At 43.8% G+C, this 27,652-nt stretch overlaps 3 protein-coding genes across 16 annotated transcripts in view; 1 reads left to right on the forward strand and 2 right to left on the reverse strand.

Annotated features, from left to right (window-relative positions):
• The window catches only part of KIF3A (kinesin family member 3A), a 72,811-nt gene extending 61,641 nt beyond the window's left edge, over positions 1–11,170 (reverse strand). For all 4 annotated transcript variants that reach the window (XM_036847249.1, XM_036847251.1, XM_036847250.1 and 1 more), the window contains exons 1-2: positions 11,009–11,170; positions 9,509–9,782 (exon numbers count right to left, since the gene is read on the reverse strand). In XM_036847249.1, coding sequence (XP_036703144.1) covers positions 9,509–9,782; positions 11,009–11,014 — 280 coding nt within the window. In that variant the 5' untranslated portion in view covers positions 11,015–11,170. The remainder of the gene's footprint in view (positions 1–9,508; positions 9,783–11,008) is intronic.
• A 3,612-nt stretch (positions 11,171–14,782) lies between these two features.
• CCNI2 (cyclin I family member 2) lies at positions 14,783–18,683 on the forward strand. The gene is made up of 4 exons (XM_036846212.1): positions 14,783–15,684; positions 16,131–16,259; positions 16,843–16,917; positions 18,395–18,683. The coding sequence occupies exons 1-4, from the start codon at positions 15,253–15,255 to the stop codon at positions 18,635–18,637; spliced, it is 879 nt and encodes a 292-aa protein (XP_036702107.1). The 5' UTR covers positions 14,783–15,252; the 3' UTR covers positions 18,638–18,683.
• SEPTIN8 (septin 8) overlaps positions 15,677–27,652 on the reverse strand; it is a 29,246-nt gene continuing 17,270 nt past the window's right edge. For 3 of the 11 annotated variants that reach the window (XM_036846208.1, XM_036846201.1, XM_036846211.1), the window contains one exon: positions 18,778–19,685. In XM_036846208.1, the coding sequence (XP_036702103.1) occupies positions 19,520–19,685 (166 nt within the window). In that variant the 3' untranslated portion in view covers positions 18,778–19,519. Of the gene's footprint in view, positions 15,924–18,777; positions 19,686–24,465; positions 26,182–27,652 lie in introns of those variants that run through there. The other 8 variants (XM_036846209.1, XM_036846206.1, XM_036846204.1 and 5 more) reach the window with 5 other exon arrangements.

The raw sequence follows: 27,652 nt of genomic DNA on the forward strand, positions 1-27,652 counted from the left end.
GACATACTGTATAGCACAGGGAGCTCTACGCAATATTCCGTAATAATCTATATGGGAAAAGAATCTGAAAAAGAATGGATATATGTATATGTATAACTGAATCACTTTGCTGTACACCTGAAACTAACACAACGTTGTAAATCAACTATACTCCAATATAAAATAAAAATTAAATTAAAAATTTTTTTAAATAAAAAGGTTACTAATTTACGATATTAGAGCTGAGAAAGGAGGACCAGGAATCCCCTAAAATTAAAGAATCTCATCTTATTTTCAGAGATGAGAGTCCAAATTTCTAATTTTTAAATGCCAAACTTAACAAATCTAATGCTATCATTTTGCTCAATATGAACTTCTCTTAAAATGTTAGTTTTTAAAAACTAAAAATTACCTGAGATTTTACCCAGTCTCCTCGTTTCCAAACTATATATGTAAAATGGCAGAAGGTCCACCAAAAAACCTACATATTTATAGCAGCTTTATTCATAACTGCCAAAACTTGGAAGCAACCAAGATGTCCTTCAGTAGGCAGGTTAACAGATAAACAGTACATAAGGACAATGGAATATTATTCACTGATAAAAAGAGATGAGTTAACAAGCCACGAAAAGGCATGGAGGAAACCTAAGTGCATGTTACTAAGTGAAAGTTACCAATCTGAAAAGGCAACATACTATATAGAGTGAAACAATTTTGTATGATACTACAATGGTGGATACATGTCATTATATATTTGTCCAAACCCACAGAATGTACAAAACCTAGAGTGAACCCTAATGTAAACTATGGGCTCTGGATGATAATGATGTGTCAATACAGGGTCATCAATTTTAACAAATGTAACCATTACGGTGCAGGATGTTGACAGTGGAGGAGGTGTGCATTCTGGGGGACTAGGGATATACGGGAACTCTGTACTTTGCTCAATTTTACTGTGAACATAAAATTGCGCCAAAAATAGTTTATTAATTATATAAAACTTTTTTAAATGGTAGAAGGATTACGTACTTGTTATCGAGAGTCCAAACAGTTACAGCTAAGCTACATTTGAATAATGCACAGTAAACTGCATTCTATATTACAGAATTCTATGGGACTTCCCTGGTGGTCCAGTGGTTAAGATCCCATGCTCCCAATGCAGGGGGCACGGATTTGATCCCTGGTCAGGGAACTAATATCCCATGTGCCGCACAGCACAGCCAAATAAATAAATAAACAAACAAACAAATATGGAATAGAACAAACAATCCAGAAATAAGCCCACACATTTGTGGTCAGTTGAATTTTGACAAAAGCACCAAGTTAATTCAATAGGGAAAGAATAGTCTTCTCAACAAATGGTGCTGTAACAACTGGATATCCATAGGCAACAAGGGAAAAAAAGGGGGCAGGGGGGAGAAAGAAAGAAAAAAACTCAGACCCTCACCTCACACCATATATAAAAATTAACTCAAAATGGACCAGAGACTTAAATGTAAGACCTAAAATGTTTACAACTTCTAGATAAAAACATAAGAGAGGGCTTCCCTGGTGGTGCAGTGGTTGAGAATCTGCCTGCCAATGCAGGGGACACGGGTTCGAGCCCTGGTCCGGGAAGATCCCACATGCCGCGGAGCAACTAGGCCCGTGAGCCACAATTACTGAGCCTGCACGTCTGGAGCCTGTGCTCCGCAACAAGAGAGGCCGCGATAGTGAGAGGCCCGCACACCGCGATGAAGAGTGGCCCCCGCTTGCCGCAACTAGAGAAAGCCCTCGCACAGAAACGAAGACCCAACACAGCCAAAAATAAATAAATAAATAAATAAATAAATAAATAAATAAAATTTAAAAAAAAAAAAAAAAGAAAATCTTTGTGGTCTTGGGTTTGGAAAAAATTTCTGAGCTATGTCACCAAAAGCATGTGATAAAAGAAAACTTGATAGCTGAACTTAATCAAAATACAAAACTTTTCTCTTCAAAAAACATCACTAAGAAAATGAAAAGACAAGCCACAGACTGGGAAAAATATTTTCAAATCACATATCTGATCACAGATATGAATCCAGAATATATAAAGAGCATGACTCAATAATAAGAACACAGGCAACCAATTTTTAAAATGGGTAAGATATTTTAAGAGATATTTTACCAAGAAGACATACAAATGTCCAATAAGTACACAAACAGATGTTCAATGTTGTTAATCATTAGGGAAATACAAGTTAAAACAATGAGATACCACTACAGATCCTCTATAATACCTATAATTAAAAAGAACGAGAGTCTAAATGTTGGTGAAGATGTGAAGAAACTGGAACTCTCATACCATACTGCTGGGAAAAAAGTAGTACAATCACCACTGTGGAAAACGGTTTTGCAGTTTCTTCAAAAGATAAACATACGTTAACCATAAGACCCAGCAATTTCACTCCTAGGTATCTATCCAAGAGAAACTTTGAAACGTATCTGCACAATGACTTATAAAAGAATGTTCCTGGGACTTCCCTGGTGGTCCAGTGGTTAAGAATTGGTCTTGCAATGCAGGGGATGCTGGTTCGATCCCTGGTCAGAGAAGTAAGACCCCTCAAGCTGCGGGGCAACTAAGCCCAATGCGCCACAACTACTGAGCCCACGTGCCACAATCAGAGAGCCTGCGCACCACAACTAATGAGCCCATGCGCTCTGGAGCCCACACGCCACAACTAGAGAGAAGCCCATGCACCACAAAGAGCCCGTGTGCTGCAACTAAGACCCGACACAGCCAAAAAATAAATAAATATTTTAAAGAAAAGAATGTTCCTAACAGCATTATTCTTAATAGTCAAAAAACTGCAATCATTCAAATTCTCATCAAAGACCATAAAAAGTGGTATATTCATACCACGGAATACAACTTAACAATAAAAAGGAACTACTGATAAATGCAACAACATGGATGGCCCTCAAAAATATTACACTAAGTCAAAGAAAACAGATAAAGACAAAATAGTGTCTGATTTGATTTATACGAAATTTTGAGGAAAGGCAAAACTGTAGACAGAAAGCAGGTCCATGGTTGCCTGGGGGTGGGACTGCAAATGGACATGAAAGAACTTATGGAGGTGATAAAACTGATGGTTTCACAACTGTATGTATTTACTAAAACTTAAACTGTACAATTCGATTGCACAATTACAATGGTTGAATTCACTGGGTGTTATTAATAGCTTGATAAAAGTTGTTTAAAAGTAAACTACAGGGGGGAGGAGTCAAGATGGCGGTGTGGGAAGACATAGAGTTAGCATCTCCCCACAACTAATGCGCCTGCGGGCCACTGGTGGAGGGCTCTGACCCCCAAGGAGACAGGAGGAACCCCAAAGTGAACAGGTAGGACGTACGGGGACCAAAGGGGGAGGAGAAGTGGAGGCCAGACAACATCAGCACCCCTGAGGCCAGGGAGATCAGGAGAGGCAAGTGGGAGGCACCCTCCGGGAGGAGCGAAAGAGGAGCAGAAGACAACTGCCCCGCCCAATTGGGCATGGGGAGCCTGCTGACCTCCCAGGCCAGTCCCCTCCAATCCAAAGCCCCCTCCAGGCTGCGTGGGTCCTGGTGGCATAGGAGGGAGGCCAGGGAGATCAGGAGAGGCAGGCAGGTGGGGCCCTCCCAGACCCCACACTGAGAAGCAAGAGAGGAGAGGAGGGTGTTTGCCCTGCCGACTTGAGCCCAGGAAGCCTGCTAGGCTCCCAGGTGAGGTCCCCTGCCCTCTAAAACCAGGGTCGGGGGCACGCCTGGGCCCCTTCTGTTCCTTGAGCCTAAGCCCCACCCCCACACAGCCCCCAGGGCCTTTTCCAGCCCCATAGGTCCTGAGCACTGGCCCTGCCCACCACCCAAACCTCACCCTTGATAGGCCCCACTCTCCACAGCCAAGGCCTTCCCCCTCCTCCTTTTTTTTTCTTTCCTTCCTCCTTTTTCACTATTGTGGTACTGAGTTACCTTCTGGTTGTTGATTCATCTATATTTTTATTTTTATATTCTGTCTAACATACCTGTTAATTTCCTAGTCTAATTTTATTTTTTACTTTGTTATTTTTCTCTTTAAAAAAAAATTTTTTTTGCCACCCACGTGGCTTGCAGGATCTTGATTTGCGAGCCTGGGGTCAGGGGGAAGCTCCTGCGGTAGGAGCTCCAAGTCAGAACCACTGGACTAACAGAGAACCTCAGACCCCAGGGAATATTCATCAGAGTGAGGTCTCACAGAGTTCCTCGTCTCAGCACCAAGACCCAGCTCTACCCAATAGCCTACAAACTACAGTGTTGGAAGCCTCAGGCCAAACAACCGGTAAAACAGGAACACAATCCCACTCTTTAAAAAAAAAAAAAAAAAAATGAGATGGCAAAAAGTATGTCACAGATTAAGGAGCAAGGTAAAAACCTACAAGACCAAATAAATTAAAAGGAAATAGGCAATCTACCTGAAAAAGAATTCAGAGTAATGATAGTAAAGATGATCCAGATCTCAGAAATAGAATGGAGGCACAGATTGAGAAAATACAAGAAATGTTCAACAAAGATCTAGAAGAACTAAAGAACAAACAAACAGAGATGAACAACACAATAACTGAAATGAAAAATACACTAGAAGGAATCAATAACAGAATAACGGAGGCAGAAGAACGAATAAGGGAGCTGGAAGAAATAACTGCCAAGGAGCAGAATAAAGAAAAAAGAATGAAAAGAATTGAAGACAATCTCAGAGACCTCTGGGACAACACTAAACACACCAACATTCGAATTATAGGGGTCCCAGAAGAAGAAGAGAAAAAGAAACAGTCTGAGAAAATATTTGAAGATATTATACTGGAAAACTTCCCTAACATGGGAAAGGAAATAGTCACCCAAGTCCAGGAAGCACAGAAAGTCCCACACAGGATAAACCCTAGGAGAAACACACCAAGACACATATTAATCAAACTAATAAAAATTAAATTCAAAGAAAAAGTATTAAAAGCAGCAAGGGAAAAACAAAAAATAACATACAAAGGAATCCCCATAAGGTTATCAGCTGATTTTTCAGCAGAAACTCTGCAGGCCAGAAGGGAGTGGCAGGATATACTTAAAGTGATGAAAGAGAAAAACCTACAACCAAGATTACTCTACCCAGCAAGGATCTCATTCAGATTTGATGGAGAAGTCAAAAGCTTTTCAGACAAACAAAAGCTAAGAGAATTCAGCACCACCAAACCAACTTTACAACAAATGCTAAAAAAAATTCTCTACGTGGGAAACACAAGAGAAGAAAAAGACCAACAAAAACAAACCCAAAACAGTTAAGAAAATGGTAATAGGAACATACATATCAATAATAATCTTGAATGTAAATGGATTAAATGCCCCAACCAAAAGACACAGACTGGCTGAATGGATACAAAAACAAGACCCATATATACGCTGTCTACAAGAGACCCACTTCAGACCTAGGGACACATACAGACTGAAAGTGAAGGGATGGAAAAAGATATTCCATGCAAATGGAAATCAAAAGAAAGCTAGAGTAGCAATACTCATATCAGATAAAATAGACTTTAAAATAAAGACTGTTACAAGAGATAAGGAGGGACGCTACATAATGATCAAAGGATCAATTCAAGAAGAAGATATAACAATTATAAATGTTTATGCATCCAACATAGGAGCACCTCAATACATAAGGCAAATGCTAACAACCATGAAAGGAGAAATCGACAGTAACATAATATTGTAGGGGCCTTTAACACCTCACTTACACCAATGGACGGATCATCCAAACAGAAAATAAATAAGGAAACACAAGCTTTAAATGACACAGTAGACCAGATAGATTTAATTGATATTTATAGAACATTCCACCCAAAAGTGGCTGAATACACTTTCTTCTCAAGTGCACATGGAATATTCTCCAGGACAGATCACATCTTGGGTCACAAATCAAGCCTTGGAAAATTTAAGAAAATTGAAATCGTATCAAGCATCTTTTCTGACCACAATGCTATGAGACTGGAAATCAATTACAAGAAAAAAACTGTAAAAAAAACAAATATATGCAGGCTAAACAGTGCACTACTAAATAACCAAGAGATCACTGAAGAAATCAAAGAAGAAATAAAAAAATACATAGAAACAAATAACAACGAAAACATGACAACCCAAAACCTATGGGACGCAGCAAAAGCAGTTCTAAGAGGGAAGTTTATAGCAATTCAATCTCACCTCAAGAAACAAGAAAAATCTCAAATAAACAATCTAACCCTACATGTAAATCAACTAGAGAAAGAAGAACAAAGAAAACCCAAAGTCAGTAGAAAGAAAGAAATCATAAAGATCAGAGCAGAAATAAATGAAACAGAAATGAAGAAAACAATAGCAAAGATCAATAAAACTAAAAGCTGGTTCTTTGAGAAGATAAACAAAATTGATAAACCCTTAGCCAGACTCGTCAAGAAAAAAAGGGAGAGGACGCAAGTCAATAAAATTAGAAATGAAAAAGGAGAAATCACAACTGACACTGCAGAAATACTAAAGGATTATAAGAGACTACTACAAACAACTATATGCCAATAAAATGGACAACCACGAAGAAATGAACAAATTCTTGGAAAGGTACAATTTTCCAAGACTGAACCAGGAAGAATTAGAAAATATAAACAGATGTATCACAAGTTATGAAACTGAAACTGTAATTAAAAAGCTTCCAACAAACAAAAGTCCAGGACCAGATGGTTTCACAGGCGAATTCTATCAAACATTTAGAGAAGAGCTAACACCAATCCTTCTCAAACTCTTCCAAAAAATTGCAGAGGGAGAAACACTCCCAAATTCATTCTACAAAGCCACCATCACCCTGATACCACAACCAGAAAAAGATATCACAAAAAAAGAAAATTATAGACCAGTATCACTGATGAACATAGATGCAAAAATCCTGAACAAAATACTAGCAAATATAATCCAACAGCACATTAAAAGGATCATACACCATGATCAAGTGGGATTTATCCCAGGGATGTAAAGATTCTTCAATATATGCAAATCAATCAATGTGATACACCACGTTAACAAATTAAGGAATAAAAACCATATGGTCATCTCAATAGATGCAGAAAAAGCTTTTGACAAAATTCAACACCCATTTATGATAAAAACTCTCCAGAAAATGGGCATAGAGGGAACCTACCTCAACATAATAAAGGCCATATATGACAAACCCACAGTAAGCATCATACTCAATGGTGAAAAACTGAAAGCATTTCCACTAGGATCAGGAAGAAGACAAGGATGTCCACTCTCACCACTCTTACCCAACACAGTTTTGGAAGTCCTAGCCACAGCAATCAGAGAAGAAAAAGAAATAAACGAATACAAATTGGAAAAGAAAAAGTAAAATTGTCACTACTTGCCGATGACATGATACTATACATAGAAAATCCTAAAGATGCCACCAGAAAACTACTAGAACTAATCAATGAATTTGGTAAGGCTGCAGGATACAAAACTAATGCACAGAAATCTCTGGCATTCCTATACACCAACAACGAAAAATCAGAAAGAGAAATTAAGGAAACACTCCCATTTACCATTGCAACAAAAAGAATAAAATACCTAGGAATAAACCTGCGTAAGGAGGCGAAAGACTTGTACTCAGAAAACTATAAAACACTGATGAAAGAAATCAAAGATGACATAAACAGATGGAGAAATATACCATGTTCTTGGATTGGAAGAATCAATATTGTGAAAATGACTATACTACCCAAAGCAATCTACAGATTCAGTGCAATCCCTATCAAACTACCAATGGCATTCTTCACAGAATTAGAACAAAAAAATCTTACAATTTGTATGGAAACACAAAAGACCCCAAATAGCCAAAGCAATCTTGAGAAAGAAAAATGTAGTTGGAGGAATCAGGCTCCCCAACTTCAAACTATACCATAAAGCTACAGTAATCAAGACAGTATGGTACTGGCACAAAAACAGAAATATAGATCAGTGGTACAGGATAGAATGCCCAGAGTTAAACACACACACATATGGTCACCTAATTTACGACAAAGGTGGCAAGAACATACAACGGAGAAAAGACAGCCGCTTCAATAAGTGGTGCTGGGAAAATTGGACAGCTACGTGTAACAGAATGAAATTAGAACACTACGTAACACCATACACAAAAATAAACTCCAAATGGATTAAAGACTTAAATGTAAGAACAGACACTATAAAACTTTTAGAGGAAAACATAGGAAAACCACTCTTTGACATAAACCACAGCAAGATCTTTTTTGACCCGCTTCCTAGAGTAACAAATAAAAACAAAAATAAACAAATGGAACTTAATTAAACTTAAAAGCTTTTGCACAGCAAAGGAAACCATAAACAAGACAAAAAGACAACCCTCAGAATGGGAGAAAATATTTGCAAATGAAACGACAAACGACAAAAGAAATGACAAATTAATCTCCAAAATATACAAACAACTCATGGAGCTCAATATCAAGAAAACAAACAATCCAGTTAAAAAATGGGCAGAAGACCAAATAGACATTTCACCAAGGAAGACATACAGATGGCCAAGAGGCACATTAAAAGATGCTCAACATCACTAATTATTAGAGAAATGCAAATCAAAACTACAATGAGGTATCACCTCACACTGGTCAGAATGGCCATTATCAAAAAAGCTAGAAACAATAAATGCTGGAAAGGGTGTGGTGAAAAGGGAACCGTCCTACACTGTTGGTGGGAATGTAAATGGATACAACCACTATGGACAACAGTATGGAGGTTCCTTAAAAAACTAAAAATAGAACTACCATATGACCCAGCAATCCCACTACTGGGCATATACCCTGAGAGAACCATAATTCAAAAAGAGACATGGACCACAATGTTCAGTGCAGCACTATTTACAATATCCAGGACATGGAATCAACCTAAATGTCCATCGACCAATGAATGGAAAAAGATGATGTGGCACATATATACAATGGAATATTGCTCAGCTATAAAAAGAAACGAAACTTAGTTATTTGTAGTGAGGTGGATGGACCTAGAGTCTGTCATACAGAGTGAAGTAAGTTAGAAAGAGAAAAACAAATACAGTATGCTAACGCATATACATGGAATCTAAAAAAATAAAATGTTAGTGATGAACCTAGTTGAAAGGCAGGAATAAAGAGGTAGACATAGAGAATGGACTTGATGACGTGGGGTGGGAGGGTGAAGCTGGGGCGAAGTGAGAGTGGCATCAACGTATATACACCACCGAATGTAAAACAGTTGGCTGGTGGGAAGTAGCAGCATAGCACAGGGAGATCAGCTCTGTGCTTGGCAATGACCTAGAGGGGTGAGGCAGGGAGGATGGGAGGGAGGCTCAAGAGGGAGGGTATACAGGGACATGTGTATGCATATGGCAGATTCCCTTTCTTGTGCAACAGAAGCTAACACGGTACTGTGAAGCAATTATACTCCAATAAAGATCTATTTAAAAAAGGAGTAAACTATATAAAGTACTCACCATTGTAGCCTTCAAGAACAGAATCAATAATAGGTCTGGCAGTTAAGTTATAAACATCTAGTTGTTTACTCTCTGGTCCAAAAACAGTATCAAAAGTAAACGTCTTTGGAGGTTCATTGGAAGAATCAGTCTTATGTACAGTGATAGTTCCCCTCATCTCATCCACACCGACAGCCTGTCTGTAGCACATTGATTTCTCTCTGTCATTGAGGGGCCGGCACCTAACCACCACCTTCACAGTATCACAGCTTTCCGGCTTCTCTGATTTACTGATCTGGTGGAGAAAATATTTACAAACAACGAAAAGAACATTTACTTTTACCTTCAACAGATTAAATTTAAAATTTGAAAAAGGCTACTTTGGCATCCTAGTGCCTTGCACACATTAAGCGCTCCATAAATAGTTGCAATTAAATGCAATTAAAGATCTTACAGATATATAGAAAAAGCTTATTAAAAAAGATATGAAAATAGTTTCTTTTACAATACAAATGAGGGGAGAGGAAATCTAATTTACATTTACAGTTAATGTTATTCAGGCAGAAAATGAGAGAGTATATCCTTCACTGTCCTTCAAGTCTCCTGCGCATTCTTATCTCATCCTGATAACCCCAGAAGGAAAAGTTTAATTACGTAGGAACGAAGGGCCCAGAAAGATTAAATAATTATCCAAGGCCTCGCAACCAGTAAATAGCCAGCCACTGCTCAAGTGTTCTCCATTACCCTATAATGGACTTAGGACGCCTCCTTATTAGGTGCACGATAACAATCTGTGAAATCCTACAAGACAAACATACCACCACCAAACCACTCACCCCCCTCACGTAAATAGCCGGCCACAGCTCAAGTGTTCTCCATGACCCTATATTGGACTTACGACGGCCCCTTATTAAGTGCAAGTTAACAGTCTGTGAAATCCTACAAGACAAACATACCGCCACCCACCACTCACTCCCCTCACACACAAAGACACCTACGGGTTACATTCTGCACTGTAAGCTAGAGCACCACGAAGAGGAATGACAGCTCGAGTCAGCAGCCTGGGGTAGAGGCAGACAGCCCGTGCTTTACTGCCTTCCAGAGCTTGGCTCCTCGGCGTAGAGACCCCACAGGGTGAGAGGCATACAAACCCGACCCTCCGCAGTTGCTCCTAGAGGCCCTACCCAGCGGCAGGGCTGGGAGCGAGAGCGCATCCTCTGGCACAGTGCCTTTATGTCAAGCAGCCCAGGCCTTGCGGGATGCAGCAGCAACGAAGACCGCAAGGCCTGCCGCGGGCCCCTCCCAGGGTCGGGTCGGCTGGACCGCCCCCCCCCCCAGTCCAGGGCCCACCCGCCTGGCTCCCCAACCGCTTGGCCCGCCCGGCACTGCCCTGCCCTGCCCTGCCCTGCCCCGCCCCACCCCGGCCGCCCGCCTGCTCTGCGCCTCCATGGTAACGGCCGCGCCACCCGGTCAGGCCGCAGGGATGAGGAGGAACCCCAGCGGCTGAGTGACCCCACTCACCGGCATCGTTGCTTCCTCCCGTGCTCGGCGGACGTCCCCGCCCGGGGTGCAGTCCAATGACGCCGGGTTCGCAGGAGAGGCGAGTCAGAGATTATCGAAACACTGCCTGGGCGCTCCCGAGACTGCGGCTCTTCTGGCGAGAGCGCGCTGTGCGCAGGCGCACCCCGAGCTCGCCCCGCCCCATCCCCTTGCCCGAGGCGTCTTCGGTCTCTTGCATTGCGCCTGCGCCGAGACTTTCCGAGTCCGTCTCCTAGGACGCCAGACTGAGGCTGCGCCTGCGCAATGCCGCCATTCCACTGTGCTGGAAATTTGGCCTGATTTGGGGCTGGGAGACCTGCCTACCACCGGGGGGGGAGGGGGAGGAGGAGGCAACCCTAGACCGGCAACGCTCATCTTCTAGCACTTGCAATACTCCGAACATTAAAAACAACGATAGCAATTTTACATTGTGTCCCCTCTGAAAAGCCAAAAACTTTACATACATTATTGCGCTTGATTGCCAACTTGTTTATGACCTGTCTCACCATTAGGTGAGGTCGTGAGGGACTTTGTTGGTATTCTCACAATTACCTCCGGAGCCTAGAATACGACCTGGCACAGAGTAAGTTTTCAATAAATATTCGTGAAAGAAAGAATGATCTATCCTCTTTCTTGTCCGAACCTGTCTCTGAACACCACTCTGCTTGGATGTGTAATAGACATTTCAAGTTTATCGTGTCCAGAATTGAAACGTTGATTCCCGCTTCCCATCCCTGGCAGTACCCACATCACCCCTGTCAAACATAAAATAAATAAATAAGTAATTTAAAAGGCTAATCGCAATAAATGTAAGCTGAATTCTGACAATTTATGAGGTCAAAACCACAGTCTTTTTCTCTCATACTCAATACCCAATCTTTCTATAGAATTAGTTGTCTCCATCTTCAGAATAGAACCAGAATCCGACCACTTCTACCACCACCATCTCTCACCTGTGTTACTAAACAGCTCAGAACTGGTTTCCTTGCAGTTCATCCTTGCCATCCTAGTCTACTTTCAACACAGGAGCCAGAGGGCTGGTGTTAAAACATGAATCCGATACTGTCTTTTCTCCGTTCAAAACCTGCCAATGATTTCTCATCTCACAGAATAAAAGTCACAGGCCCTCTCCGGGTTTCCTGCAATCTTCTCTCTTACTCATTATTGCAAGCTATCCCCCTTGCACCAGCTCCACCTGGCCTCCTTGATTCATCTGACATTGCAGGCATGGTTTCCTGTTAGAATACAAAGGCTTTTATGCTTGCAGCAGGAGCTAATAAAAATACTTAGTGTCAGCATACTGTTTTAAGTGCTTTAATTCCTTTTTAAATTATTAATTTAATTTACATTATAACCTTTTGAAATAGGTACTATTAGTCATTTTAATAGAAAACAGGAGTAACTATTTCACAGATCTAAAAAACTGAAGCATAGAGCCATTAAGTAACTTGTCCAAGGTCATACCTACAGGCAATGACAAAGCCCAGATCCAAATCCAGGCCCTGGAAACCTCCCCCTGTAGATATCTGCTTGACTCCCTCACCTCCTTCAGAATATCTTTGTTCACACATCACCTTCTCAGTGAACCCTACCAATGATCTTTCTATTTAAAATTCCAACCTTCAGCCCCAGTCTTATCTCCCCTCCCTACTTTATATTTCTTCATAGTACTTATCACTCTCTGATATACTGTAAATATGATATCAGCTTTATTGAGATATAATCATACATCATACAATTCACCAATTTAAATTGTACAATTCAATGATTTTTACTATATACAGAGTTGTGCAACCAAAACCACAATCAATTTTAAACATTTTCATCCCCCAAAAAAGAAACACTACACTCATAGCCATCATTCCTCCTTCCCCCACCCCCCCCCCCCCCCCCACCCCACCCCCCTCCCGGCAACATCCCAGCCCTAGGCAACCACCAATCTACTTTCTGTATCCATAGATTTGCCTATTTTGGACATTTCATATAAATGGAATTATATAATATGTGACCTTCTGTGAAATGACGTCTATCACTTAGAATAATGTTTTCAAGCTTCATCCCTTTTGTAACACATATCAGTAATCCTTTACATTTTATGGCTAAATAATGTTCCATTGTATGGATATACCACATATTTATCTATTTGTCAGTTGATGGACATTTGGGTTGTTTCCACTTTTTGGTACTATGGATAATGCTGCTACAAGTTTTTGTGTGAACGTTTCATTTCCCTTGAGTATATACTACAAGTGGAACTGATGGATCATTTGGTAACTCTAAATAACATTTTGAGGAATTGCCAAGTTGTTTTCCACAGTGGCTGTACCACCAGCAATGTATGAGGTTTATAATTTCTCCACATCCTCACCAACACTTGCTATTGTCTTACCTTTCTTATCACAGCCATCCTACTGGTATAAAATAGCATCTCATTGTGGTTTCTATTTGTACTTCCTTGATGACTAATGGTGTTGGACATCACTTCATGTGCTATTGACCATTTGAATATCTTCTTCAGAGAAATGTCTAGTCAATTCTTTGCCCTTTTCATCTGTCTTTTCATTATTAAGTTGTTAAGAATTCTTTATATATTCTAAATACAAGTCTCTTTTCAGATATATGATATACACATGCTTTCTATTATGTGTGTTGTCTTTTTAATTTCTGGATGCTGTTCTGTGTGCTCTTACATTTAGATCTATGATCTATTTTGAGTTATTTTTGTATATGATATGGTATAGGGATCCAGCTTCATTTTTCCACATGTGAATATTCATCTGTCCCATCACCATTTGCTGAAAAGACTGTTTTTCCCCCCACTGAATTATTGTGGCAACCTTGTCAAATATCAATTGGTCATAAATATGAGGGCTGTTTTCCAGACTCTCAATTTAATTCCATTGGTCTATATGTCTATCCAATACTATACAGTCTTTTTTTTTTTTTTAAGGATTGGGCATTTTATTTTTTTATTTTTAATTTTATTTTATCTATTTATTTATTTGGCTGCACCGGATCTTAGTTGCAGCATGCCGGATCTTTTAGTTGTGGCATGCAAACTCCTAGTTGCAGCATGTGAACTCTTAGTTGCGGTATGTGGGATCTAGTTCCCTGACCAGGGATCAAACCCAGGCTCCCTGCATTGGGAGCCCGGAGACTTAGCCACTGGACCACCAGGGAAGTCTCTATACTGTCTTGATTACTATAGGCTTGTAGTAAGTTTTAAAATCAGATACTGTGAAGCCTCCATCTTATTCTGCTTTTTCAGGATAGTTTTGGCCATTTTGAATTCTTTGCATGTTCATAGAAATTTTAGAAACACCTTGCCAATTTCTGCAAAAAAGACAGCTGGAAACTTAACAGGGATTATGTTCAATTTATAGATCAATTCAGGAAGTATTGCCATTTTAACAATTTAAATCTTCCAATTCATAAACACGGAATGTCTCTCCAAGTATTATATTTAAGTCTTCTTTAATTTCTTTCCGTGATGTTCTGTAGTTTTCAACATAGAAGTATGCCCCCAAGGGTAACCACTACCTTGACTCTAACATTATAGTTCCCTTCTTTATACTTTGTATAAATGGAATCATACAGTATGAATCCTTTGTATCTGTCTCCCTACACTCAATATTGTTTGTGAGATTCTTCCTTATCGGGTATAGCAGTTCATTCTTTTTCAATGTGGTGTAGTATCCCATTGTGTGAATATACCACAATTTGTTTATCCCATTCAACTGTTGATGGACATTTGGGTTGTATCCAGTTTGGGGCTATTACAAATAGTGCTGCTGTGAACATCATGCCTTTTGGTGCACACACATGCATTTCTGTTGGACATTTACTTAGGAGTGGATTTGCTGGGATTTCCATATATTCTACTCGTGTTTATTGTCTGTTTCCTGACTAGAATATAAGTTCCACGTCTATTCTATTCACTGTTATGTCCCAGCGCCTAACGCATTGCAGGGCTTCAATAAATTCCCTTCTCCAGGGTGGCGTGGTCACCAGCTGCTTCATCCCGGGCTAGGGACTCCGCTCGGGACTCTGCGCCTGGGGCGCGGGCTTTGGGTGGGGAAAGAGGCGCCCAGTGGAGGGACGTGGGGGTGGAGTAAGAGCCCGCCCCGCCCCGCCCGGTCCCGTGGCAGCCCCAGCTGCAAGTCCCGGGCGCTGGGTTAGAAAAAGCCGGCCTAAGCCGGGACCCAGACCCGGGATCTGGCGTTGCCATGGCTTCCGGCGGGCGGCCCGCGCCGGAGACGTCCGCCTCGGAGATAAGATCCATCCGGCGTCCAGGTGAGAGTCCGGACGAAAGTCTGGGCGAAACAGTCCTTCGCTGTCTTCTCCCTCCGCCTCCGTGGAACGTCTCTCTCCCCGCGGCGATCCGGAGAAGTTTCCCGGAGGCTTGCCTGCGCGGAGCGGTCAGTCTCCCGGAGCCGTCGTGGACCAGACTCATGCGGGGGGCAATGCGGCCTCGGCCAGCTGCGCGCCCCGCCCCCGGCGCCGCTCTGGGGCCACCGCCCCCGCCGCCCCCAGTTCCCAGCCGGCCCGGGCTGGTGCCGAGCGAGTGGGGAGGCGTCCTGGACGAGCTGCAGCTGGATGCCCACCTGACCCAGGCCCAGGGCCGCGAGGCGCGCCTGTGGCTGGGGGGCCGACTCCAGGTACCGGTTCCCGCGGGGGCCCCTCCCGAGAGCACGTTCATCCTCTTCCTCACGCGCGCACGGGACGCGGCCGGGTTCCACCTGCACCCGCGATCAGGTGAGCCGCACCCTGGAGCACGCACCTTCCCCAGGTGCGTCCCCCGCACGAGGCAAGAGTCGAGATTCGCCAGCTTCTCACTGAGACGGTGCTTCTCTAGTAGGTGTTTTGGAGGAGGGCTTGTTTGAGTTGGGGAACTCTGCTGAAGACCGAAAAACGGGCACAGGAAGGAGAGGGTCTGAATGGGGGAGGCGCTGAGTAAGAGAGGCCCTTTATCCGACAGCGATTTAAGGTGAAGAGGCTTCTTACAGCCCCTCTGGTCACCTTAAGCAGACCGTCCAGCCACTGATGGACCGAGACTGGCCACCAGCGACCTTCCCTCCTCTGCCCCACCTCCTCCTTCCAGCAGGTGGAGATTTGCGAAGCTTTCCAGGAAGTCGTGTTGGGGCTCCTGAGAGTTGAGAACATCTTTGACTTCTCCCAGACCACTTTTAACCTGGCTCTCACTATCTTCAGACGCCTCATAGTTTCAGTAAAGGTAGGGAAGTCTATGAGGGATGGTGACAGATGTTGGGGGCGCAAACTGACCTCTATTTCCCATTGCTGCCTAAGAGGTGAGCCATCCCAGGTGCTCAAACTGAGCCTCATCAATTCAGTAAGTGGCTCTAAGTGGTAGAACTGGAATTGGAACATCTTACCATCGTGCCTGTCTGGCTCTGTGTTGTGTGGCTGTCAGGGGTCGACTTGGGGAGCATGAGAGGACCTAGCTGGGAAAGGACTCCCTTTGTGATGAGGTGGGGTGTGCTTGTCTGGACCAGTACAATGCAGCCTGAGGTCAGGATGGGACTGTGTGTTCCCTGAGATGGTGCCATATTTCCCACCTCCAGTCAGTCCTCTAACAAAGGACTATTGACTAGTCATCTGTGGTTCTGAAACCAGGAGGTTTTTACGGGTCACATCTAAAATTGGGGGTAACTTCCTTGTGGATAAATACAGTCAGTCTTTTAAAAAAAGTTAAAAAGGCAAAACTTAATTTCTTAAAAAAAAAAAAACCCACAGACGCTTTACAGTTAGTTTCTGGCATTCATATTCTGCTCATATGTGTTTCTTCCATACTGCAGATAAAAAAGTGTTTACTCCATTGTGTTACAATTACTTCCTTGAGACTTGCTGCAAAAGTTAATGAAGAAGAGGAGGTATGCATCCCTGGAAGCTCATTCAGGGCTGCTTTTGAGGTATAGGGGTGTGTAACACTGGAAACACTCAAGTTTCCTGAAAGGTCTGTGGTCTTGGGAATGGGCATTTTGGAAAAGTCATACCTTCCAGGATTTCTGCTGTCCCTTCCTTAGGCTTGTCAGACTTTGGGACCCCACAAATGGGTACTTAGAACAGCAGAATTGTCCTGGCCCAGCAAACCCAGAGGTCTGACTTCCTAGCAGATATATCTTGCCTCATTGGTTGATGCCACATGCCACCTCCCATTAAGCAGAAGAAAAAGGCCTCCCAAACCATATGGCCTAATGACCACCCCCAGAAACTACATCTAAGAAAGCTGCTTGAGACTTAAGGACTTGGCTGTGTCAAAGAAACTGGTGTTCAGGGACTCTGGGACCCTTCTCCAAGAGGGGCAGGAGGGCCATGTGCAGTGGGTGGAAGAGAAGCCCCCCATAAGTGCTTCAGGCTTGCTTGAACTTCTCAGTTTCACTGTGGCTTCTGTTCAGAAGATCCTCTCCCAATATCCTTCCCGGACCTCCCTTCCTTCCTCCCTCCCTTCAACCTCTCCCCCTTTGGGAATAGTGGAACCACTGCCGTTTCTACAGGGTCTCCCTTGGCTGATCTCAGGGTCCATGGGGGCAGAAAAAGTCACTTGTGTGTCCAGTTCCAAACCTTCAATAAAATTTATTTTAACTCTGTTTATGAGAATATAATTTGTGCCCCCAAAGATGCTTTTGTCCAACTAAAAATCAAGTAAATAACCCTTAAAAGAAATATTTCTAGAGGTTATAGTAGTAATACTACTATACAGTTACATACTTATATAGTAATACTTTGTTTATCTAAAAAAGTAGGACCAAGTCTTCAGTGCACTTGGTACTTGCATGTTTACTCATAGACAAGCCTTATTAGTTTCTCTGGGGAAAAGTCATAATTTTTCCAGAACTGAACTGCCTTCAATAAGGGCTGAAAGGAATGTGTTTGCAGCTATGGTGTTGCCAAAACCATGGGAGGTTTTATCAATGAATCTGTCTGATGCAGACCAGGAAGCTCAAAGGCATACTCCTCTCTATGACAAGGAATCATGGTAGGGATTGGGAACAGGGAATGGGTAGAGCCCACAGCTGGAAAGCTTTGAGTGCGTTCTTACAGCTGAATGGGGGAGACGGCACAGCCCCAGCCTCCAAAGCACCTTCAGGTATGAGCTGGAGTGCAGTTGGGGATCAAGACCTGTTGGCAGCAGGTGACCATGTGACATTCACTACATATTGTCACAATACCTGGGGACTTGACAGATAGCCAAGATCTGGTTTGGTTTTTCTTTCAGAAGCATTTTCTGTGGTGGGTCACTGGAAGACAACTCTACTAGGGTCATGGATGCCCAGCCCCCAGGGATAAGAAAACAAAAGCTACCATGACATGGTGTAGGGCTTTGGCCTCTTTATTTTCTTTTTACAGTTAATTCCACGCATAAAAGACTTCATAAAGCACTACGGCTCTGGCTATTCCCCGAATGAGCTGCTGAGGATGGAGCTGGCTATTTTGGACAAACTTCACTGGGACCTCTACAGTGGGACACCGCTGGACTTCTTGACCATAGTAAGTACGAGTCTACCCTGGACTCATTGTGCCTTTAGAACAGCTGTTCACAACGTAGGATGGCAAAGCACACGTCCTTGCACATGCAGCACAGTGAGGTGACCCACAAGGCTCACAACATACGGAAGAGTGAAATGTTGTCTTAAATCCAACACAGTTCCACCAGACTCCCACTTCTAAAGGACATTAAATTAACTTTACAAAGATATTTAGACGGCACTATTATGGTGAGTTTCTCTTTTAAATACACACTGCAAAAATATTTAACTTTCCATTCTATGAATACTGTACATAAAAATCTGTCTGCTTTTGCTACACTTTACACACATTCACTTAGCTGTCTTTATTCACCTACACACTATCCTTATTGAGGCTTTAGACCATACTGATCTGGCACTTAAAAATGTCATATTTGTTTATATTTGTTTTAGTTAGAGAATGATGGTCATCCTTTAGAATATGATTCTGTTAGTAAGGCAAAATTATGCAATGTGGAAATGTCATGGGGTTTTGGTCTGTTATGAAGCATGAAGATTAAATCACTAAGGGCTGTATCAGTATGAAAACTGGCCACTGTTGCCAAGCTGCAGAGTCTCCTCTCATGTCAAGCAGATACAAGTAACTTTTCTGCTACTTTAATCTTGAATCATATGCTTCTGTTTTTCAGAATTGAAACACTGTCATCTGGGTACTTTAGGCTCTTAATGAGCATGTCACAAAGCAGACTGTCTTTTTCTCTCCAGGGTTGAAGCTGAGCTTGGCCACAGAGTGGGTTTTAAGCCTCAAGCCCCTTGGGGGGCCATGAATGGGAATGAAAAGGGTTGGGCAACATTTGATATTCCCTGATGAAAATTTAAATTGTTTGCACTTTTGGTCATTGATATATGAAAAGTATGGGGTTTTCTGTTCTAACATTAAAAACCACGGTCTCCAGTTCCACGCCCTGGTGGTCCTGGGCTGGCCCCACGTGAAGGAGCTGCTGCCTCAGAGGAATCCTTCCCTCCACGTCGCGTCCCTGACCAGGCAGCTGCAGCACTGTATGGCGGGCCACCAGCTGCTGCAGTTCAAGGGCTCCACACTGGCCTTGGTCATCATCACCTTAGAGTTGGAGAGGCTCATGCCCGACTGCTGTACTCCTATATCTGATCTGCTAAAGAAAGCACAGGTAGACATCAACTTTGCCCCAGACCAGGCTCTCAGTTTTGCCCCTTCAGCTAATGCACTCTGCCCCCAAAAGGGTACCTGTGGCCCTTCCTGGCCCTTGTGGGCTCCAGAAGATGCTCTGGCCATGATGACTCTGAAGAGTCTTCCTAAGGGCTAGGCTTTCCACACATGGCATATCCTCTGGACTTGAGTATTAGATACACATTCCCTTCACCAGAGTGGGTTTCTCTGACAGACAGTGAAGCTTTATCTCAGTAGCAGCCCTTGTAGTCAAGAGGATGTGGGGACATGTCTAGCTCAGGAGGAAGCAAACCTGAGCTTAGTATTGGGGAGTGTAAATTTCAGACCCCTCACCCTCTATATGGTACCAGGCACCAGGATACCCTGAGTAGGCACTGGGAGGTCAGAATCACTCAGGATGGACAGGGTAAGATGGAATGCAGTTAGAATAATGACAGTTTTTGCTGAGGTTGAAGACGGGTGTTCCTGAGATGGTGGGGTTAATGTTCTTGAGTTGGGTGGTTGGACCTTCCTGAAATTGCTCCGTGCTAATATTTCGGCACTGAATTGCTCATTCTTTAGAATTTAAAATGATTCTGCCTCAAAGATGACCACTCTGTTTTAATTACAGGTCGGTATTAGGCAGTGGAACCACTGCAAAGAACTTGTAAAGCAGCAGCTGACAAGTTTTTAGTCATCCTCCCGCACAGACAACTATCTGGTTCACCTGCCAGCCTCTGTGCCCCTATCCCAGTGCCCTTTAGAGCATAATGGCAATCCCTCCTTGCTTGGACTCCTCTATATTGTAGGCTTTATGGATCCTATAACAAGAAAGGAAGAAGGCCCTGAAAGAGCAACTGAGAAAACATTCCTGTCTTCAGAAAAAAATAAGGGGGCATAAAAGACAGGTCAGGGTCCCTAAAGGGAAGGGCAATCTGACAAACTGAACCCCTGCCTCCCTCTGAACCCTGGGCCCGAGACCAGGGAGAAGGAGTAAATGCTCATACTGCAGCTTGCTTTTTCTTCCTTCTCCAGCAAGGGCTGTATCAGCCCCTAAGGCAGCTGGACCATGAGGCCAGAGGCAGGCCTTGCTCAGGGCCGAAGGGCTGGGCTGGTGCTGACAGACAAGTTCTTGCTGCTCCACCTGCCAGAGCTGGCCAGGTCCTTCCAGCTTCCCAGGCTTGTACCAAGAACATGTGCAGGTTTCAAGTCCCAAGTACTCTGCCCACCCCTGCAGAAATGGGATAGTCTCTCCAGATAGATTTACCTTGACTTGGCCAGGATTTAAGTCTTTTCTTCATAAGGACTCAATTTATAAAGTATGCTTTATTTAATGTATAGCAACTTGATCAAGCTTTAGGCATATTTCTCCTTTGTTACTCTTAAGCAAAGTAGTTTATTAGCTTAACTAGAGGGATTCTTGTGTTAAAGCAGAACACTTCAAGGTGACCCTTGTGATGGGGAGAGACAGCTCCCAGAGCTTTTGGGTGAGGTGAGCAGGTGCTGAGGCTGAGGCTGCCTCCACCACTGCCAGGAGGAGGGAGAGATCACTAGCGTGGCTGAGGGAGGTGACACTATAGAGCCATTCTCTAGGCAGTGGAGTCCAGCTGGCAGCGATGCCCACTGGGGCTGTGTAAGTAGTGTTGGGGCTATGAATGACTGAGCCACACATTTAGAGGTAATTTGTGAAGTCCTTCCACTGTGAACAGTTTTGTGTAAACGTGCTAAGCTATGCGGAGTGTGATCTGCTACCAGCTGCAAAATAGCCGAGGACCAGATATACTATAATAGTGTCTGTACTGCAGTCAGCACAAATCTCTACCTTTTGTTGAAACAAATTTGCTTGTTGGAGCTTTTGTTAAAATACACTTTAATTCCTTTCAACCCTGTCTGAGTCTTATTTTATATGTATTACATACCTTGCATTTAGAGTTGATAGAGTCAAATACACTTGAAATACATCTCTCGAGCCCCGTCAGTAACTGTCCTCTAGTCCAGCACAGAGGGACATGCTGAGGGCCAGCCTGCTGCTCATGGCCACAGCTCCCTCTGCCTCCTTCCTTCCATGGGGAGTGGGCGCTGTCACTGGTGGGGCAGGGGCTCATCCTGAGAGCCCACACCAGCTCACGCTGTCTCTGACTTCAGGAAACTGCTGAGAGGTATCTGGACCCCCTTAACCAAGTAAGCTGCATCCCCAGAGCTAAACCAACTCTCAGTCTCTTGGAAAAAGGAGAAGGTAGACCTGTGAGCCACAGTATGGGGGTAAGGGACAGCCTTGCTGCTTCATCTTTCTGTAAATAATATTCCCCTTCTTTGGGGAAGCAAACTTCTGTATTGCCAAAATACCACTTGTGAGATTTTTTGTTTTTTGTTTTTAAAGTTTTATGCTGTTCAAGCTTGCCTTGGAATCCTAGGTCCTATCCTACTCTCCTTTAACATTTTTTTCCTGCAGTTAGGAACTCATATCCCACCTCAGATTAGAGATTGGGGATCACTGTGGTGGGAGAAATAAAGACACATCCATCTTCCATTTGTCCCCATCGGCAGAGGGCAGGGATTGGTAAAGGACTGTGGCTGCAGAAAACAGAGATGGGAGGGAGCTCAGAGGCAGATGGGCTAAGAGAGGAGCACGGTGGATAAGCATCATAGACCTGTCCTAAATTCGTCCAAATATTACCTCCCCCAACTGGGTGAGCCAAGGTCCTTCCATCAGTGTGGCCCTATTACCCATGGCTTCCTAGAGAGTCTCTGTCCTTCAAAGCTTGAAGAAGACTTTGCCTCCCTGCTACCTGCCTCCCTGTGGGGAGAGTAGTGCTGTACCTTCACTAGGGATGCCTGCATGCCAGTCTCCCTGCTGGGCTGTCAGCTTCCCCACCTTAGTCCCCCATCTCCTCATTTTGGTCTTCCCAGAAATTAGCCTAGTGTCCAACAGAGAAAGCACCTCAACAATGGGCCCAGGAGATTGCCATCACTTCCTTCAACTACCAGTCTGCCCTTCCTCAACCAAATATTTGCCTACTTACCAGGGCATCCCATCTCTACAAAACCATCTCAGGTCCACCAACCTACACTGTCAAGCTGCGCAGGAATTAAGGGTCCAGGATACCAATATTGAAACCTCAATTCCTCCAGTTACGAGCTGTGTGACCTTGGGTAATTACTTAACCTCTCTGTGCCTTGCCTATAAAATGGGGGAAATGGTACCTAACCATAGGATTATTGTGAAGATTAGAGGAATTAATACATGTAATGCACTTTAGACCAATTTAGCACACAATAAGAACTCAAATGTTAGTTGTCATATGTCAAGCCTCCTCAACAAGGAGGTAAACTTTTCAAGGGCAGGGTCTTCCTTCTCTCATGTCCTGCTGGATAAAGTCACCTGATAAAGATTCATTAACCACAGGCTGCATCTTCTCCTTCCTAACTATGTTTCCTCCATCCCACACCCATTCAAGAGCCTTTCACAGATGCCCATGGCAGGATTCACTATTAAAACACAACTCCTATAGAAGCTGATCAACCCCACAAAGTTCATGGAAAAGACAAGCTGTATTTTACCACAGGTGTAGCAGATTAATAGGCTAGGAAACATTAAATCAGAAAAGCCACTGCCCAAAAAAGACACCACAAAAACTCAAAATAAATGCAAAATTTAATGAAAAAAAATGAGTACAAAGTGAATGGAAAGGAACAAAAATTGTCAATGAATGAAGGAGTAAATGAATTAACAAGTGAAGCAGTTTTAGAAAAGCATGTTAACATAACAGACTAGCAAGCCACACTTCCCTCGGGCCTCTTATCCAGTAATACGAGCCCCACTTAACAGGGAACCCACACAAAGACATACACACAAACATACATGGAGTTAGTCTGCACAAGTGCAGACCACCTAGACTCAGGTTACCCATAACTTGGGTGACCATACATCCCAGTTTGCCTGAGACAGTCATGGCTTATGCTTGTTGACTTGGCATAATTATTAACAGCATTTCCTTTCACTCTCAGAAGTCTCAGTTTGGTCAATAAATTATACGGTGATTCTACCCAAAACCAACTTGGTTCATGAAAGACATGATAGTAAATGCCAGCATGATCCCACTGACTGTCGTAATAATGCCAACAGATGATACTGAGACAGAAAAGGAGGGGTAATCAGATCCTGCAGACAGGGGGCACATTCTGTGATGGGGAGCTTGTTAAATAATGGCAAGTTCTAAGCCCACCTTGGGCACCAAGGATTAATTTGGTCTCAGCTAAAAATGACAAAATTCCAAACATAAACAGCATGGGAGAAAAGTGCAGTAAGGCTCACTAAAGTCAATGGGTCCTGTGGAGGCAGCTCAGACCCCAGAAAATGTAACAATGACAGGTCTCCCCGAGATTCTGGGAAGGCTTGGGCCCGCAGGCAGATAACCAGCCATAATTCTGGCCTCCCAAGTATGCCCTGGGTGCAGCCCGCAGGCAGCAGTGGATGGGTGGCAGAATCTGCCCACTCCAAGAGTCCCCAGATTAGCCCATGAATCAGGAGTCCTCATCTCTTATATAACCAGTGAACCTGCTGGGTCATTGAGCCTCGTCTTCAGAAGTACATTAGCTGACAGAGGCTATCTTAAAGGTCATACTTCCACCCAACTAAATACACTTTCAGACATAATTACCCTAAAGTTAAGCCACTCGCAGTCCACATCTGCCTTAGATATGCTGATTTACCTTTTTGGACACCCACAGTGAAGCATCAGTTATAGCCAGAAGTGGACTTACTCTGAAGCTAATGAAGCTTAATTCTCAGTGCCCTTTCCAAGGCCCTGTACCTAATTTTATACTCATATCCTTCTTTTTTTTTTTTTATAGAAGGTTTCTCAAGTAGTTCAAGCTTCGAGCCCCTCAAAAACCTGTATCCACCCCTGGTCATGGCATAACTTTGGAGAATTTTCACTTTGAGCATCAATAAAACCTGCTCTGCTCCTGGCGAGGAGAAAAAGACCACCTTTTCCTGGTCATACCTCAGTGGATACACACAGCTCACCCTCCACCCCTCTCTGAATGGAACATGGTCTCAGAAGGGCAAGAAGGAGCCAGGACCTGGTCCTGGAAATCAGTAAAGCAGGCCAAGGCAGAAAGAGGGAAACAATGATGGGAGGGAAGATGAAGGACGTAAAAAACAAAATGCCAATCCAACAATATATTAGCGCAGCTTCCTAAGTCTTCCAACTAGGGAGTGCACTAGACTGTAAGCTCCTTGAGGACAGAGCTGCGCGTTACTCTGGGTAGCCAATGCCCAGCACAGTGCTTCAACATTAAATGAAATCCTTCCTCTCATCTATTCATTTCTTGTGTACCATATTATCAGCCCATATTTTCAACCCTGATATTCTCAATGGCTTGCAAACCAACAGGAACATAGAAGAATGCTTGTACTTTCTTAGAATGTTCTTTTTAAGAATGCCGGTAAAGGGGAAAAGCTGGTATTTTTTTCTTAAATTGTTCACATACATCAGACACTTTCACCTCTTTCCCTGTGACTCAGCCAAGAAAAAGGAAACAATGACCTGGAGAAAAATCTGTTCCCGCTGAACACTCTTTGCATTTGGAATATGCAGGATTGGTTTGGGGGGTCTTAGAGTCAAACACTTAACACGCACACATGGGGTTGGTCCCTGTTTACAGGTAGCACCTCTGGGGCACAGAGACAATGGCTTTGGGCTGCTGTTCCATTTACATTCACAGTAAAAACACTGGATGTGGTCTTGTTCATGATCCACTTTCATCCATAAAGAAATTCCAAACACTGTCATTACAGGATGTTTATTACCCACCTCTCCCTATAGTTTATAGGGATACTTTATACATAAGAAAGGTTTAGAGATATTTTTAGTTTTTAAAAATCAGGGAATCTGTTACTTATGAAAATAATGGGAGAGGGTATTATTTGTCTTTATGCTCGTGCCAAAATAAAAATTTAGAAGTGCTTTAAAAGTTATTATTGAAATTAAGCTCTAGGTTAGAAAAATTAAAATGAAGGGGAATCAGGCGAATTTGCAGCATGTATACCACACCACGTGGCCACATCTAGGGCACTGCATGAGTTGCCATCTTGACGCTGAACAATTAGGCCGAGCATCGCCGGCTGGGGCCTTCGCTAGAGTGACACAAAACTGCTCCGTCAAGGAATAGTGACACTGTAAATGGAAGACCAGCCACTGGCTCTGAAAAAAATAAACCTCATCAGTTTTGGATTCCAGCATTCATGGCTTTAACGAGTTTGCATAGAGAGGGCGGCCCGCCAGGCCCAGGCAGCCTGGGGGATGGCGGGGTGGGGTGGGGGGACAAAGCAAGGCTGTAAACACTGGAGTCTGTACCAGCTCCCAGTCCGTCCTCACACCATGTTATGGGAGAAGGGTCACAAGGTGTAACTCAAGCAACTTAACACATGAAAGTCTAAAGTCCACTCTTGACATGTAAGTCTGTGCGTGCGTTAACTGAAAAATAAAAATAAAACAAACAGAACAAAAACAGACACATTAAAAGGTACACAGACGACCAAATCAAACAGAAGCAAAAGACAGCAAGATGAACACTGGGAAAGGACAGTCAGTTTGGCATCTGTAACAAGCAAAGCAGAGAATTCGCTTCAGTTTATGGCATCCCAGGCTGAGGGTCTGATAGGGAAGTAATTTTGCAAAGATGAATTAAAATTTGAAGAATAAGTACAGTCAATCAAAGCCATTCAACTAAATGGTCACCAAAAAAATGTCCCCCCAAATGCACTCCTGACTCATCCCATTCCCCTGACCAGGGCAGGGGGAAGGGGTGCTCCCAGCCACCCCACCTACCCCACTCCTGGCCTCCACAAGGCCAGCATTGGAGGAGAGGGCTCTCTCCCAGAGGCCAAACTGACTGAAGCTTTCTGGAATGTCCAGCAAACAGAAAAGACCTGTTTTCCAGGCCCAGGTCACATGAAAAAAGCAGGGAGACCTGACACCAGTGATGAGCCCCACCCTGAGCTGTGCTGGTGCCCTTGCAGCCAGCCTGCACCCCACCCCATTGGCCCTCATCCCCTGACCCGGCCACGGGTCCTTGATCTTCTGTTTTTGAGGGGTTTCTCCATAGCTTATTTCCTAGGGGACTCTGCCTGCCTTTTTTTTTTAACGAGATGGCCTGGGATAAGCTGGCAGGGAGCACGGCAAAGTCAATTCAGGAGCCAGCAGGTGGTTCATAGAGTGGTATACCCCCTCCCAGGAAAAACCAGATTTCTGAGCCATTAGCTTGAAATCCACACAGGTTCCAATTCACAGAGCCCCCACCACACTCACCGAGCTCACCAAGACCCGGACATGGGACCAGGGCTGGAAGCAAATGCAAAGCAGAAGGGAAATTTACATGGCTGAGGGGACTGTGGGGCTGGGGTCCTCCCTGGGAACGAGCAGGGGCTTATCTGTCGCAGCCGTGCCAGCAGCTGGGGTGGAGCCACCAGTCAGCAGGATGCGGGAAACTACAGGGTCTATTCCAAAGCAGAAGACAGGCCTCGGGAATGAGAACTAGCATCCAGTTCCTAAACGCCTGGGTTTGTCCCCCTGGTCTTCCCCAGAAGCTCGTTAAGTTTATTTTCCTTAGATGTGTCTGTGCCTCTGTGCTGTGTGCCTTGGGGACTGTGTGTTTAGTAGATATGTGTCTGAGTCTATGTATGTGATGGGGCAGGAGACAGTAAGACAGTGTACATGTGTCATGCGTGTGTGTGTGTTAGGGAGCACAATATTGGGGGGCAGGTGGAGAGCTAAGGCCACAAGCAGCATCCCAGGGCCACAGCTAGCCATGCGCTGCATGGCCCTAACCACAAGGCTCCACTGCCACCAAGGAAGGAAGTGCCTGGACACACACATTCCCAAACACTCCAGGAGGAAATGGAATTCCAAGAAGAACAAGAATGAGGACCAAGATGGGTACACCCGG

The sequence above is a fragment of the Balaenoptera musculus genome, chromosome 3, assembly GCF_009873245.2.
Source record: "Balaenoptera musculus isolate JJ_BM4_2016_0621 chromosome 3, mBalMus1.pri.v3, whole genome shotgun sequence".
Taxonomy (NCBI): Eukaryota; Metazoa; Chordata; class Mammalia; order Artiodactyla; family Balaenopteridae; genus Balaenoptera; species Balaenoptera musculus.